Below are 14,800 nucleotides of genomic sequence, written 5' to 3'. Positions count from 1 at the left end.
CTCACGATGCTCAGTTTAGATTCTGTCAAAGCCACTAGGGTCCTGAACCCATTACAGCCTTGGTTCAAACATGTACAAAACTACTGAACTCCAGAGATGAGATGAGGTGAGAGTGACCTTGATTTCAAGACAGTATGTGATAGAGTATGGAATCAAGGCAAATTCAAATCAGGCAAAAACACTCCCCTCATTGGAGTCATACTTTGTGCAAGAAGGCTGTTGTGATACAGAAGTAGTATCTCTACCTTTGAGTCGGGAGGCCTGGGTTCCAATCCCATCTGTTCCAAAGGTGTGTAATAGCATTGCTGAGCAGGTTGATTAGAAAATGGGCTAAAAAACCGAAACATACTATGTACAAGGGCTCCTGTGGTAAAGTGGGACTGTACTCACCCCTGAGCCAGGAGACAAGGTTACACGTCCGGGTAATAACATTTCTGAACAGGTTGATTAGAAAATAACTATACTGTGTCCAAGGTCTCTTGTGGTGCAGTTGTAGTGTCCCTACCTCCAGATCAAACAGCATGGGCTCAAGTTCCACCTGCTCCAATGGGGTTATAACATCTCTGAACAGGATAAGTAGAAAATATGCACATTTTCCAAGGCAAGATAGCTGTTCTTTGAGGTCATTCATTTTAGACCCAGTACCTCACTGTAAGAATTCCTCAGGGCATTTCTTTTTAAATTAACCCATTCAGAGATATAATTATACATCACAAACTCAACTAATGTTCTGGGACCAGGTCTGAGTCCTATCACAGCAGATGGTGGAATTTGACATAAGTAAAAAAAAAATTGGAAATTAAGAATCTACTGATGGCCGTGAAATCATTGCTGATTGTTGGAGGGAAAAAATGGCTTACAAACATTAAGGCAAGGAAGTCTACCATCCTTACCTGGTCTGGCCTACATTTGACTCCAGAGCCACAGCAGTTGACTCTCAACTGCCCTCTGAAATGGCTTAGAAGCCACTCAGTCAAGGGGAGCTAGAAACAGGCAATAAATGCTGGCCAGCCAGTGATGCCCATGTCCTACGAGTGAATACAAAAAAAACTCTGAAGCAGGTGGGACTTGAACCCAGGCCTCTAGGTCCATAGGCAGAGACATTACCATGACACCATAAGCACCCTAATTCTTCAGGGTAGATATTTGCTAATCAACCTGTTCAAACACAGTATTACATAACTTTGGGATTTGAACTCAGGTCTCATGGCTCACAAACTCCTCAAGTTAGGCATAACTACCTTCAGCTGCATCATTAATCTTCCATCATAAGGCCAGAAAGCTTGCTCATGATTGAAATTGCAGGAATTCCTAAGCTCAATTAGCTTCAGCTGCTTCAATGACCTTTCCTCATCATAAGGTCAGATTTGGAATATTGACTAACAAATGGACGATGCTTAGCAATATTTGCATTTCCTCAGATACTGAAGTAGCCCATGTTCATATACAAAAAGACATGGACAACACCCAGATTTGGGCTACTGACAAATAATATTGCCTGGCACAATGTGGTACAAGTGACCATCTCAAACAAAAAGGAATCTAACCATCTTCCTCTAGAGACCCTAGAGTACCCTTACCATTGCTGAATGCCCACTCTCACCATCTTGGGGGTTAACATCAACCAGAAACTGAACTGGCCCAGCCTTATAAATACTGTGGTATAATGAGTTGATCAAAGGCTAGAATCCTGCAGTGAATAACCTGCCTCCTTCTCTCCAATGCCAATCCACCATCTTCAAAATGCAGGTCAAGATTGTGATAGAATACTTTTCACTTGCATGGAGGGTGCAGCTCCAACAACACTCTCCTTCATGTGAGCCTGGAGCATATATTGCAAATTTTGCTTTCTCAGCCCACAATGTTTTTACCTATTACAGTTAATGGACTGAAAAATCACTGCCATTAAGTGTACCATTTCCTGGTATGCATGTTGTTATGATCAGTAACTCTAAATTTTTACCCCTTTGTACCAGGAATATCAGAGTCACAAATATAGTTTGATTGTGTAAAAATAAATATCACTGTTACATGTTTCCAGCTATAAACCACATGTGATCTTGCAAATAAATGCACACAACAATAAGACCAATTTGTTTTAAGTACATATTCTTTGGCTTCTTGCCGAGGTAGAGCTCCAATGGAACCAATCCAATGATAAAGTGACGACCACTGTGCAGGAGTTATTGTAGACGAGTTATTATCGTTCCATTGCACACCTCAGCAATAGTTCAGTACATTATTTTAATGTCAGTTCTCTTCATTAAATGCATTCATTAAATGCAATGCAATTGTTATACAATATTAGTATACAACAGCTGTAGCACCTTTCTTTGAACTCTTTGGTTCAGTATTTAAAAATCTCACTGACCCATGTTTTTTTCCCCAAGAGTTACTGAACACCATGTTAATGTTAACAAAGGAATTTTCAATGAATGTTTTAACACTATGGCAATATTACATAGCTGATTTTCACCTGTTTTCTTTATTTCCACAAGCATGTTTTATAGTCCAAAACTTCTAATTTTACAAGATACAAATAACCATTAACTAATCTTATGTACATTAAAAATATTTTACATTTAAATGTATAACTTACTGCTAAATGTCTCTGTACATCAGCAACTGGAACACATTTGGTCTTCAGCAGATATTCAGATCCACACTCAAACTCACCTACAAGTCAAAAAAATTAAATTGTTTAACTCCAATCATGCACTTTGTAACTAAAAATGAATCTCTAAGTACATTCAAGATTCAAACATTCCACATTAATAGAACATTACAGTGCAATACAGGCCCTTCGGCCCTCGATGCTGCACCGATCTGTGAAATCAATCTGAAGCCCATCTATGCTGCACTATTCCATTATCATTCGTACGTTTATCCAATGAACATTTAAATGCTCTTAAAGTTGGTAAGTCTACTACTGTTGCAGGCAGTGTGTTCCATACCCCTACTACTCTGATTAAAGAAACTACCTCTGACCTCTGTCCTATAACTATCATACCTCAATTTAAAGCTATGCCCACCCGTGCTAGCCACTACCATCAGAGGAAAAAGGCTCTCACTGTCCACCCTATCTAATCCTCTGATCATTTTATATGTCTCTGTTAAGTCACCTCTCAACCTTCTTCTGACGAAAACAGCCTCAAATCCCTCAACCTTTCCTCCATACCAGGCAAAATCCTGGTAACTCTCCTCTGCAACCTTTCCAATGCTTCCACATCCTTCATGTAATGCGGCAGCCAGAATGTTACGCAATAACAAAGGGCGGCCGCACCAGAGTTTTGTACAGCTGCAACATGACCTCAGGGCTCTGAAACTTAATCCCTATAACAATAAAAGCTTAACACACCATATGCCTTCTTAATAACCCTATAAGCCTGGATGGTAACTTTCAGGGATCTATTTACATGCTCATCCAGACTGCCAAGGATTTTACCATTAGACCAGTACTCTGTATTCCTGTTACTCCTTCCAAAGTGAATCACCTCTCACTTTTCCGTATTAAATTCCATTTGCCACCTCCTAGCCCAGCTCTGCAGCTTATCTATTTCCCTCTGTAACTTGCAACATCCTTCCACACTGTCCATAACTCCACCAACTTTAGTATCATCTGCAAATTTACTAACTCATCCTTCTACGCCCTCATCCAGGTCAATTATAAAAATGACAAATAGTAGTGGCCCCAAAACAGATCCTTGTGGTATACCACAACTAAATGAACTTCAGCATGAACATTTCCTATCAACCACCACCTTCTGTCTTCTTTCAACTAGTCAATTTCTGATCCAAATCGCTAAATCACCCTCAATTCCATGCATATTTTATGCAATAGCCTTACTTTGAAATCTATATATACCACATCAACAGCTTTACCTTCATCCACCTGTTTGGTCACCTTCTCAAAGAACTCAGTAAGGTTTGTGAGGCACGATGTACCCTCCACAAAACCATGCTGACTATCCCTAATCAAATTATTTCTTTCCAGAGGATTATAAATCCGATCTCTTGTAATCCTTTCCAACACTTTACCCACAACCAAACTAAGGGTCAATTACCAGGATTGTCCCTACTCCCCTTCTTGAACAAGGGGGACAACATTTGCTAACGTCAGGCTTCTGGCAGTATTCCTGTTGACAATGACAACGTATAGATAAAAACCAAAAGGCTCTAACTGACATAATGAAAAAGAATAAAGCCAACTGCATTCAATTTATTAGCACATTAGGTTGGGCTGACAGATTTTAAAATAGCTGCAAATAGAGAATTACATTTTTTACCCAAGCAGTGTAAAGGGAAAGTAACAGGTTATATTTTAACAGTATATGACATTGCTGCAGTTACAGAGAATGCAATTGGGTAAATGCCAGTAGATTGACATGAAGAACACTGCAAGATAGAAACATTATGCTTGGTTACTGCAAACTACAAAGGTCCCTCTACAATCACATAAAAACCCTGCAACATTTTGAGTGACCAGGTAACTGACAAGATTAACACCATTCAGAAAGACCGGAATTAATGAAGGCTTTCAATGTAAAGATGAACGTACTTTTATGTGCAAGAAGACAACACATCAGAGATTCAGTTATATACATTATTTTCTGGTTATCATCCAGAAGCACGTGATTTTAGATAATTCTTCAATACTTCCTAAAATTAATGATGAAGAATCATAGAGACAAGAAGCAGAAAAAGGTCATTAGTCCCTTCAAGCCTGCTCTGCCATTCAAATGGTCATGGTTATTTCAAGGCCATAATCCCGCTTTCTCCCGATATCCCTTGATGTATTTAATATCCAAAAATTTCTAGAAAAGATGTTTCTTGAGTATACAAGTCTACTGCCTATCTGTGGAATCAGTTTCTGCGGTTTCAGTTACCCGTGGTTTACCATGACCCGCAGTAAATTACGTGGAACATTCCGGAACCGGGGACCAGGGAGCTGCCAGGGAGGTCAATTTCCAATTTAAATGAATGGGTTTGCACCTATCCATGGTTTGGGGCTTTGGCGGTAGGTCTTTGAACGTATCTCCTGCGGGTACCAGAGGACTACTGTATTCAGTGCCTTTGCCTCTACATCCATCTGTGGTAGAGAATTCTACAGGTTCACTAACCTTTGAGTCAAGAAAATTTTCCTCATCTCAGTCACAGAGTCATAGAGTTATCCAGCACGGAAACAGGCCTGCGCTGATCAGATATCCTAAACTGATCGAGTGCCATTTGCCAGCATTTGACCTAAATCCCTCTAAACCATTCCGATTTATGTACCCATCCAGAGGCCTTTTAAATGTTGTAATTGTACCAGCCTCCACCACTTCCTCTGGCCGCTCATTCCATATGCGCACCACCCTCTACGTGAAGTATTGCCCCTCAGATCCCTTCTAAATCATTCCCCTCTCACCTTAGACCTTTGCCCTCTAGTTTTGGACTCCCTCAGTGAAAAGACCTTAGTATTCACCCTATCCTTTGAAGCACCAGGGAAAATGCCCAACAAATAGCTTATCCCATATCCTTTTACATAAACATTTGTACTTAAATTATTTAAACAGTACCATTAGTTATTTGAACAACACATTTAACAAGCAGAACATGATAGGCAAAGCCCATGTTTACTGCCTCCCAAGTTTTCAAGTGAGTTGCATTTTGTGTTGTAAATGTATGAACAGCAGAAATAGGCCACTAGGCTCCCAGGGTCTTCTCTACCATTTAATAACCTCAAATCCAGATCCACACTATCCCAGATAACCTCTCTTAACAAGAAGCTATCCATTTCTGTCTTTAAAATATTCAAGGATGCCTCTTCTAACACTTTCTCAGGAAGACTGTTCCACAGATTTGTGAAACTGGGAGAAGAAATTTCATCTCATGTCTGATTTTTAACCAGTGACCCTAGTTCTTGATTTTCCATTAAGAGGAAACATCATCTTGACATTCACCTCGTCAAAGACCCCTCAGGATCTATTGTCTTAATCAAGTCACGTCTTTTTCTTCTAAATTCCAGTAGATGTAAGCATAGCCTGTCCAGTATTTCCTCATAACATAATGTAGCCATTCCCGGTATTAGACTAGCAAACCTTCTCTGAACTGCTTCCAAAACATTTATATCCCCCCTTAAATAGGTTGACCAATACAGTACACAATAGTTAGATGTGGTCTCTCAATGATCTGTATAGACATCTCTACCTTTTTTATTCAAGATTCGGAGATGCCGGTGTTGGACTGGGGTGTACAAAGTTAAAAATCACACAACACCAGGTTATAGTCCAACAGGTTTAATTGGAAGCACACTGGCTTTCAATCACCTGATGAAGGAGCGTCGCTCCGAAAGCTAGTGTGCTTCCAATTAAACCTGTTGGACTATAACCTGGTGTTGTGTGATTTTTAACTTTTTTATTCAACGCACTCCACAATAAATGATAATATTGTATGAGGTTTCACATATTCATGCACACTCGCCTTATGCAATTCATATACCAGGACATTAAGCTATCTCTGCATAGCAAAGTTCTGCAATCTCTCACCATTTAGACAAAATGCTTTTTATTCTTTCTGCCAAAGCAGAAGTACATTCATTTTTCCCCCATGTTATATTCTATTTGCCCACTACTTAAACGCATATCTTTTCGTAGCCTCCTTATGTCCTCTTTGTAACTTACTTTTCAACCTGTCTTCTTGATATCAACAAATGTAGCAACTATATCTTCAATCTCTTCATCCAAGTCATTGAAATAAATTGGAATCAGTAAAGATTCCAGCACCACTTTCTGTGGCACAACACTCATTATAATGTGTCAATCTGAAAATGACCCATTTTTGCCTTCCCTCTACTTCCTGATATCCAGCCAATCCTCTATCCATGCCAACATGCTACCCTCTACACCACGAACTTCTACTTTCTGTGGCACCTTATCAAATTATTTTTTTAAATTGAAGTACACTATATACCCAAGTCACCCTTACACTGAATGTGTTATTTCCTCAAAGACGCTGATAGATTGGTTAAAGATGATTTACCTTTCACAAAACCATACTAACTCTGCTGGATTACATTGAACTTACCTAAGTGCCTCGCTATAATGTCTTTAGTTAAAGTTTCTAACATTTTCCGTATGGCAGCTATCAAAACAAACTGGTCTGTAACTTACTGTTTTCTGTCTCCTCCCCTTCTGAATAAAATAATCACATTTGGTGTATTCCAGTCTAATGGAACCTTCCCCAAATCAAAAACGTTTTGGAAAATAAACTTTGCTTGACCATTTCCTGGAGTTTGGATCAAAATAACACTCATCTCCAATCATTCAATACAGCAGAAGTTAACACTATCTTTAGCACTTACAGAACTAATATCCAAAACGGTTCAACCAAAAAACAGATTTTTGTTGTTGTTTTTTTCTTCTCCTGAGTAGCGACTGAAGAATAACCTCAATTTCTCATGAATGCATGTAATCCTAGAGATTTTACAATCCATGCAATGGTGTGGAAAATAATTGAACAGCTGCTTCTATTCCTATAGAGAAACATAAGTCATCGCTCTGACTCTCAAGCTACCTGTGACTGACAAGAGGCAACGCAGTGATACACTGCCTGCTTACATTTCTTGGTTATCGTGATATAAGTATAGCATTTGAAATTGCTGAAAAACTAAAACCAGACTGAGTTTAAGAGGGTTAAGTACAAAGATGCAGGGTGATTGAATCAAATGAAGAATTTTACATAAAAACATTGATTATGCCAGAATTATTTATACACTTTACCTTCATTAGGAATGCTTTAAATATCCTCTTGAATTAAGCTGATTTGAATGCAAAGATTATGAGCTAGGTTACATTATGCAATCCCTCAAGTTTGCTTAGTTATTGAAAAGATCATAGCTGATCTTCTACCTCATCTCCCCTTTGCTGCCTTTTTGCAGAATCTTTACTTGGCAAAAATCTACTGAATGCAATCTTTAAAATGTTCAATACATTATCCACAATTTTGATTACATTAAAGAATTTATTCTCCCATTGAAAAGCAGTATTATGGTACGTGTTAAACTGAATTTTGTGGATCTTTCGTATTTTCCTTAGCTGTTTACATTTTTTGTAGCTAGTAATTTACAGCAAGAATACGTTCCCCTTTGTGATTATCCTTCAACTCACCAGCTATTTCTGCCAAATACTCATACATTTCAGACAACATGAGCATTATGATTTTGCGTTCTTCAGCTTGGCAATACTAGAAAAAAAAAGTTGATAAATGAAATTAAAGTATTAATAAAAATAACGCTTGAAATGTAACATAAATCCAAAACTAAGAAATGCTAAACTAATTAATGAAATATTTTGTATTTTATCAAGCATATATTGGTGTGATTACAGTCACAAATTACTTAATCTAGCCTATCTTTTTTCAGAAACAAATAAAGTAATGCATAATGCCTCAGTTTCATTTTATACTGCAAATACCGTTTTACCAGTTATTCCATCTGGTATTATGCGCTACACATTGAGTACAGAACAGTGACCTCTAGTGTGTTATTAATGCATTGGAAAACCTCTGTGTGTGGATGTTCAGATCTTTGGACAACCTAAAAACTGAATGAACTGCGGATGCTGTAAATCAGAAACCAAAACAGAAGAGAAGATTCTGAGGGAGAGTCACCCGACTCAAAACGTTAACTCTGATTTCTCTCTGCAGATACTGCCAGACCTGCTGAGTTTTTCCAGCAATTTCAGTTTTGGCTTCACATTTTTGATCATGTAGGTACACAGTACAAGTCAACATACACATATCATTGATATCTGGTCAGCAGTAGAGCATTGTGGGTCTAGTGGATCTGTGAAATGGATAACTAAGCCTTCAATTTAGATTAATGATGATCTGAATTTGCCACATAATACTGCAACTGCCAACCACTGATAGGGTGTCATAATCACTTAAAATACATTGCTTATTCATTCAAACGCTTTCATGATTTTAGGTTTTTAGCTTTAAACTGTCTAATAGACTTCATTTACTACAAGATAATTTGAACAACAATAGAACAAAGTTGTCAAAGTAGAATCTGTCTATAAAGAGTCTCATGGCAAACTGTTAGTTCCCCTTCCTCCAGGTGGAGGTTTGGGTTCAGGCCCACCTGTTCCAGAGGTGGCCATAACATTTCCAAACAGACTGATTAATAATCTTATTTGACATATATACTAGTTCTACGACTGTTCAGAAAACACTCTATATACAACATTAGTTTTGCTAATAAGCTAACTGCTCTTTCTGAAAAAGAAACTATTCCTGTGCTAAGGAAGAAAACAGATTTCCACAAGGATCACTGTTGAGAAATTCTACAACTGATTTATCACCTACAGGCACTTTTTAATAGTTATTTTTGGCAACAATTAGATCCAGGAAAAAAATTGGCATTTATAAATCCAAAAATAAGATTTATTTTGATACAGTGAAACATATAGGAGTTGACTGGAGACAGAACTTTGCTCGATTACATAAAAAGATCTATGCACTTCCACTATACCTTCTCAATATTGCCAATGCCTCCTAATATTGTGAAGGAGTGGAGTGAATATCAAACTTAGATTTCTGTGACTTTTATAACATTCTCCACTTTAAAATTTACCATCTAAGTGTTAACTATAACTGGGAAGAAAACAGTTACTCACTGCGTCAGTTTTCCCATTGCAATCCACTGGCAGCATCTTAACTAAAACGAAAGAAAACCATAGATTATATTATATATATTATATATTATATTATATATATTATATATATTATATAGAATCACGAGATAATTAAATACAACTATCTGATATGCCAAGCTAATGCTACAAATGGTGTTTCAACTGAATCCATATAGTGAGTGAGAGCTGTTGAGAAGTACTGTCCCTATCACTTGACTAGAGGTCTGGACCCAAGTCCCATTTGTCCCTTAGATATTTCATAATGTGCACAGATTAATTACAAATACATATTAAAGCAGTAAGATTGCAGTCAAGTGGCAAAATGGTACTGTCCTTACTTGTGGGGTAGGATATCGGAGTTTGAGCTTCATTATGTGATATGGTGGCCACAGAAGTATGGTATAAAACACATTCAAATGCAATGATTAAAAAAAAATTGTAAGAACCAGTTTCCATAAGATTGGTGCAGGTCTTTAGAAGGGAGTAGTCAGCACTTATGCTGTATTGGGTAATGCAGCCAACATTGTCCAATTGCAGAATCACATTTAATGTTGCAATTTTTACATGTGCAAATTGGTCAGTATGGTCAGTGCCTTGCTTGTTGTGTACAGCCAAAGTGACTTGCCGTCTGATATGATCAACCAGTAATAGCATGTATGGCCTACACATCTGGCATAATATCAGTGCTGAAATGCATATACCACAATGTGCCAAAACCACTCATATCTTTACATTTGATGACAGCATCCTGTTAAGTGAGCACACCACTCGTGTTTCTACTGCACTGCAGCAATGTGAAGCAGTTAGCTTCACCTGTTGTTCACATTTTTGACCAGACTGGTAACAGGGTTACTAGTTCACACCATGTTCTATGCTGCACTTAGTTTTAAATACATAGATTTTTTTTAACCTCTTATTAAAAAGTTCATCCATGGGGTGTGGCTGTCATTGGCTGGACAAGCACTTATTGCTCAGCGCTAATTGCTCTTGAACTTAATGGCTTGGTACGCCACTTCAGACAGCAATTCAGAGTCAGCCATTTTACTATGGGTCTACAGTCACATGTAGCTACACAAGATAAGGATGGCACACTTCTTCCCCTAAAAGGACATTAGACATTTAGATAGGAGACATTAATTAAACATTTGATCAATCTATGCTGCTGTATTGTTTCAATAGATAACCACACCATAAACACTACCTATGTAAAGCACAATTGCACGATTAACTCACTTAAACAGATATGGCTTGGCAACCTAATTAACTCTCTCTCCAAACATATGATAAATCTTTCTGACCACGCATTATCTGAAAGTGATGTGTTTGCCCTTGTACCTGATTTCGCCTGAGGTGTCAGAAGGTTCTGAAGAAGGGTCACTAGACCTGAAACATTAACCATGCTTTCTCTCCACAGATGGTACCTGCAGAGTTTTTCTTGCAATTTCTGTTTGTATTTCTGATTTCCAATGTCTGCAGTTCTTTAATTTTCTGCTTTGGTGTGAGTTCATCCCAAAACGATAGGCAGAGATGTTTGCTGAATTTGAACTTCTCTACTTCCAGCTAGCCCACCACAGACCAGTTTCCATTCAAGACAGCAAATCTTTGAATGCATGCCAAGCTGATCGACCCACGCATATTGCAAGTTTCCAAATAATAAATCAATTTTCACATTCATTGTGAGAGTTTGATAGCATTGCAAGACCTCAGGACAAATATGGACATACAATCAGTAAACCCCAACAAAGAGACCAGGATAGTCATCCTTAACAAGTCATCTATGTCAACAAAATACAACAATATAATGTTGCTGAGCAGAGGCTAATAGTCAAGTTTGGTACCCATGAGGATGGCCACAATCAGGATCTTGGGCTCATCTCACACTACAGGTGACCCCACTACACTATACACACAATCACACCCACACAGACCCTCTCTCAATCGCATGCTGTCTCTCAGACACACACATGTGCACAACCTCTCAGAGGCATATACTCCGTCACACTCTAACACACTTTACCAAGCAAGCACAATGCATAATCTCTCCCACACAACACACACACATACACACATCAGTCTATGAGATGAATTTTCATTTGCAGATACATTCGATTTTGCTCAAAATGCACAGAATCTGTAGGCAGTCAGTCCATGTTACATTTTGTGGGTGGCACAGTGGTTAGCACTACGGCCTCACAGCGCCAGAGACCCGGGTTCAATTCCCGCCTCAAGCGACTCTCTGTATCGAGTTTGCACATTCTCCCCGTGTCTGCGTAGGTTTCCTCCGGGTGCTCCGGTTTCCTCCCACAGTCCAAAAATGTGCAGGTTAGGTGAATTGGCCATGCTGAATTACCCGCAGTGTTAGGTGAAGGGGTAAATGTAGGAGAATGGGTCTGGGTGGGTTACGCTTCGGCGGGTTGGTGTGGACTTGTTGGGCCAAAGGGCCTGTTTCCACATTGTAAGTAATCTAATTTTATAAATTCCCACTTTGGAAATAGAAGCAGCCTGTCTCAAGGTTGCGATACAGACAGACTCTCACCTCACACCTTTAATGCACCTTGCGAGCTGAGATCTCACTTTTCTAATATAAAATATTAAGTTATCTTGGGACTGTTACTTGAAATAAGTCCTGGAATTTACATAAGAATTAATCGAAAACTGCTTCCCCGTTCTAAGTAATTAAAGACTTAACAGCAATCTAAGTTTATTCAATGCATCGCATCAGTTGAATGACACTTTGATCTTTTACTATAAATTGTGTCCTATAATCGAGCCCCACTAGCTACATGACGAAGGAGCAGCGCTCTGAAAGCTTGTGCTTCCAAAGAAACCTGTTGGACTATAGCTTGGGAGTAGTGTGATTTTTAACAAAATGCACACCATTTTTTATGACAAGTCCAAATATGCCCACTGGATCTTCTGCTCAGCATGAAGGGACAGCCTGACTCAAAAGCAAGCTAAAAGAAAAACTGTTGTACTTATGTAAGAGCAAGAACCTGCCAGGCAACATACAATAGGGTAATTCTTCAAGGCTAATTGCTCCTTTGTGTGCACGGACACACAATATTGATGCCTCTTTACTTTATCTTACCTACAACTAGTTCTGCACAACATTAATTGGGCTATGCAGTTAATAAATTGCTTCAACCAATATTGAGCATGTTCTCCACTTGCATAGTGAAGGAGTTCTTGACATTTGTGAAGACCAGATAGGACTTGCAGACTGATAATGCAGTGTCCATGTGCTCATTTGACATTGCTAGTCTATTCATCATGTAACACTTGAAGCAACTATAGACATCTACACTGCAATACTATATTATAGCGATCCTGGTTCACCATTATTGTGTGAATCAGTATTAATTGCACTTAAGAACTATACAACTTGTACAGACAGCATGTACACCAAATAGTACGTGCAAATATTTTTGTTGGATTCCGAGGGAATCTTGTCTTCGAAGGACCCCTAGTCTTTGCATACTTTGAATATGTCGATGTGTTTGTTATATTTGAATCTGCAGCTGCATATAAGAATTTCCTTACGTATCTTAAGGGGCTCCATCCTGCTCTGAAATTCACACTTGAAAGGAAACAGTGCAATGGACTCCCTTTCCTCAACATACTATTTATTCAGCAGCCACGGTGTCTTCTACGTCTGTTGACCAAAACCTATCCTCACTGGTCCGTATATACTTTGGAATACGTGCAGTTCAATCTGCTACAAGACTGGTCTTATCCAAAACCTGGTAAATATGCCTGAACTATTTGTCTGCCTTGCAAACTTGACATTGAAGTAAAGCACATCAGAGCCATCCTGCAAGATAGTAGCTACCAAAATCAGATTATTTCTCACTATATATCATGCAAACCATTGGAACATCCTGGTCCTGAAAAGTGTCCAATCTACCCAAAGTTAAGGTACCTCAAAAGCTGAACACTTACTATGCAGTAGCAGCAAAAGGGGTGTCAGCCACTAGAAACATAGAGATTTACAGCAAGGACACAGACCCTTCAGTCCAACTTGACCATACTGATCAGATATCCAAACCCAAACTAGTCCCACCTGCCAGCACCCAGCCTATATCCCTTCAACCCTTCCTATTCATATACCCATCTGGATACTTTTTAAATGTTGCAATTGTACTAGTCTTCACCACTTCCTCTGGCAGCTCATTCCATACAAGTACCACCCTCTGAGTGAAAAAGTTGCCCCGTAGGTCTCTTTTATATCTTTCCCCTCTCACCCTAAACCTATACTCTCTAGTCCTGGATTCTCCCACCCCAGGGAAAAGACTTTGTCTATTTATCCTATTCATGCCCCTCATGATTTTATAAACCTCTATAAGGTCACCCCTCAGCCTCAGACACTCCAGGGAAAACAGCCCCAGCCTGTTCAGTCTCTTCCCATAGCTCAAATCCTCCAACCCTGGCAACATCCTTGTAAATCTTTTCTGAACTCTTTCAGGTTTCATAACATCTTTCCAATAGGAAGGAGACCAGAATTGCATGCAATATTCCAACAGTGGCCTAACAAATGTCCTGTACAGCTGCAACATGACCTCCCAACTCCTGTATTCAATACTCTGACCAATAAAGGAAAGCATACCAAACGCCTTCTTCATTATCCTATCTACCTGCGACTCCACTTTCAAGGAGCTATGAACCTGCACTCCAAGGTCTCTTTGTTCAGCAACACTCCCCAGGACCTTACCATTAAGTGTATAAGTCCTGCTAAGATTTGCTTTCCCAAATTCCAGCACCTCGCATTTATCGGAATTAAACTCGATCTGCCACTTCTCCACCCATTGGCCCATCTGATCAAGATCCTGTTTTAATCTAAGGTAATCTTCTTCTCTGTCGACTATACCTCTAACATTGATGTCATCTGCAAACTTACTGACTGTACCTCTTAAACTCGCACCCAAATCATTTATGTAAATGACAAAAAGTAGAGGACCCATCATCGGTCCTTGTGGCACTCCACTGGTCACAGGCCTCCAGTCTGAAAAACAAGCCTTCACCACCAACTCTGAAAATCACACAGGTGAGTATATTGTAAAGAGTTCAGTGATGTAATGCCAGGTATGTAGCCCAACAAAGCCAAAGACTGGCAGATCCTACCAAAT

At 39.1% G+C, this 14,800-nt stretch overlaps 1 protein-coding gene across 2 annotated transcripts in view; it reads right to left on the bottom strand.

The window, feature by feature from the left end:
• LOC122563213 (LEM domain-containing protein 2-like) overlaps nt 1–14,800 on the bottom strand; it is a 29,441-nt gene that overhangs the window by 11,639 nt on the left and 3,002 nt on the right. For both annotated transcript variants that reach the window (XM_043716777.1, XM_043716778.1), the window contains exons 2-4: nt 9,660–9,700; nt 8,148–8,223; nt 2,600–2,676 (exon numbers count right to left, since the gene is read on the bottom strand). In XM_043716777.1, coding sequence (XP_043572712.1) covers nt 2,600–2,676; nt 8,148–8,223; nt 9,660–9,700 — 194 coding nt within the window. The remainder of the gene's footprint in view (nt 1–2,599; nt 2,677–8,147; nt 8,224–9,659; nt 9,701–14,800) is intronic.

The sequence above is a fragment of the Chiloscyllium plagiosum genome, chromosome 26 (genome assembly GCF_004010195.1).
Source record: "Chiloscyllium plagiosum isolate BGI_BamShark_2017 chromosome 26, ASM401019v2, whole genome shotgun sequence".
NCBI lineage: Eukaryota > Metazoa > Chordata > Chondrichthyes > Orectolobiformes > Hemiscylliidae > Chiloscyllium > Chiloscyllium plagiosum.
The sequence above is the reverse complement of the archived record's forward strand: the minus strand, read 5'-3'. Positions and strand labels throughout refer to the sequence as shown.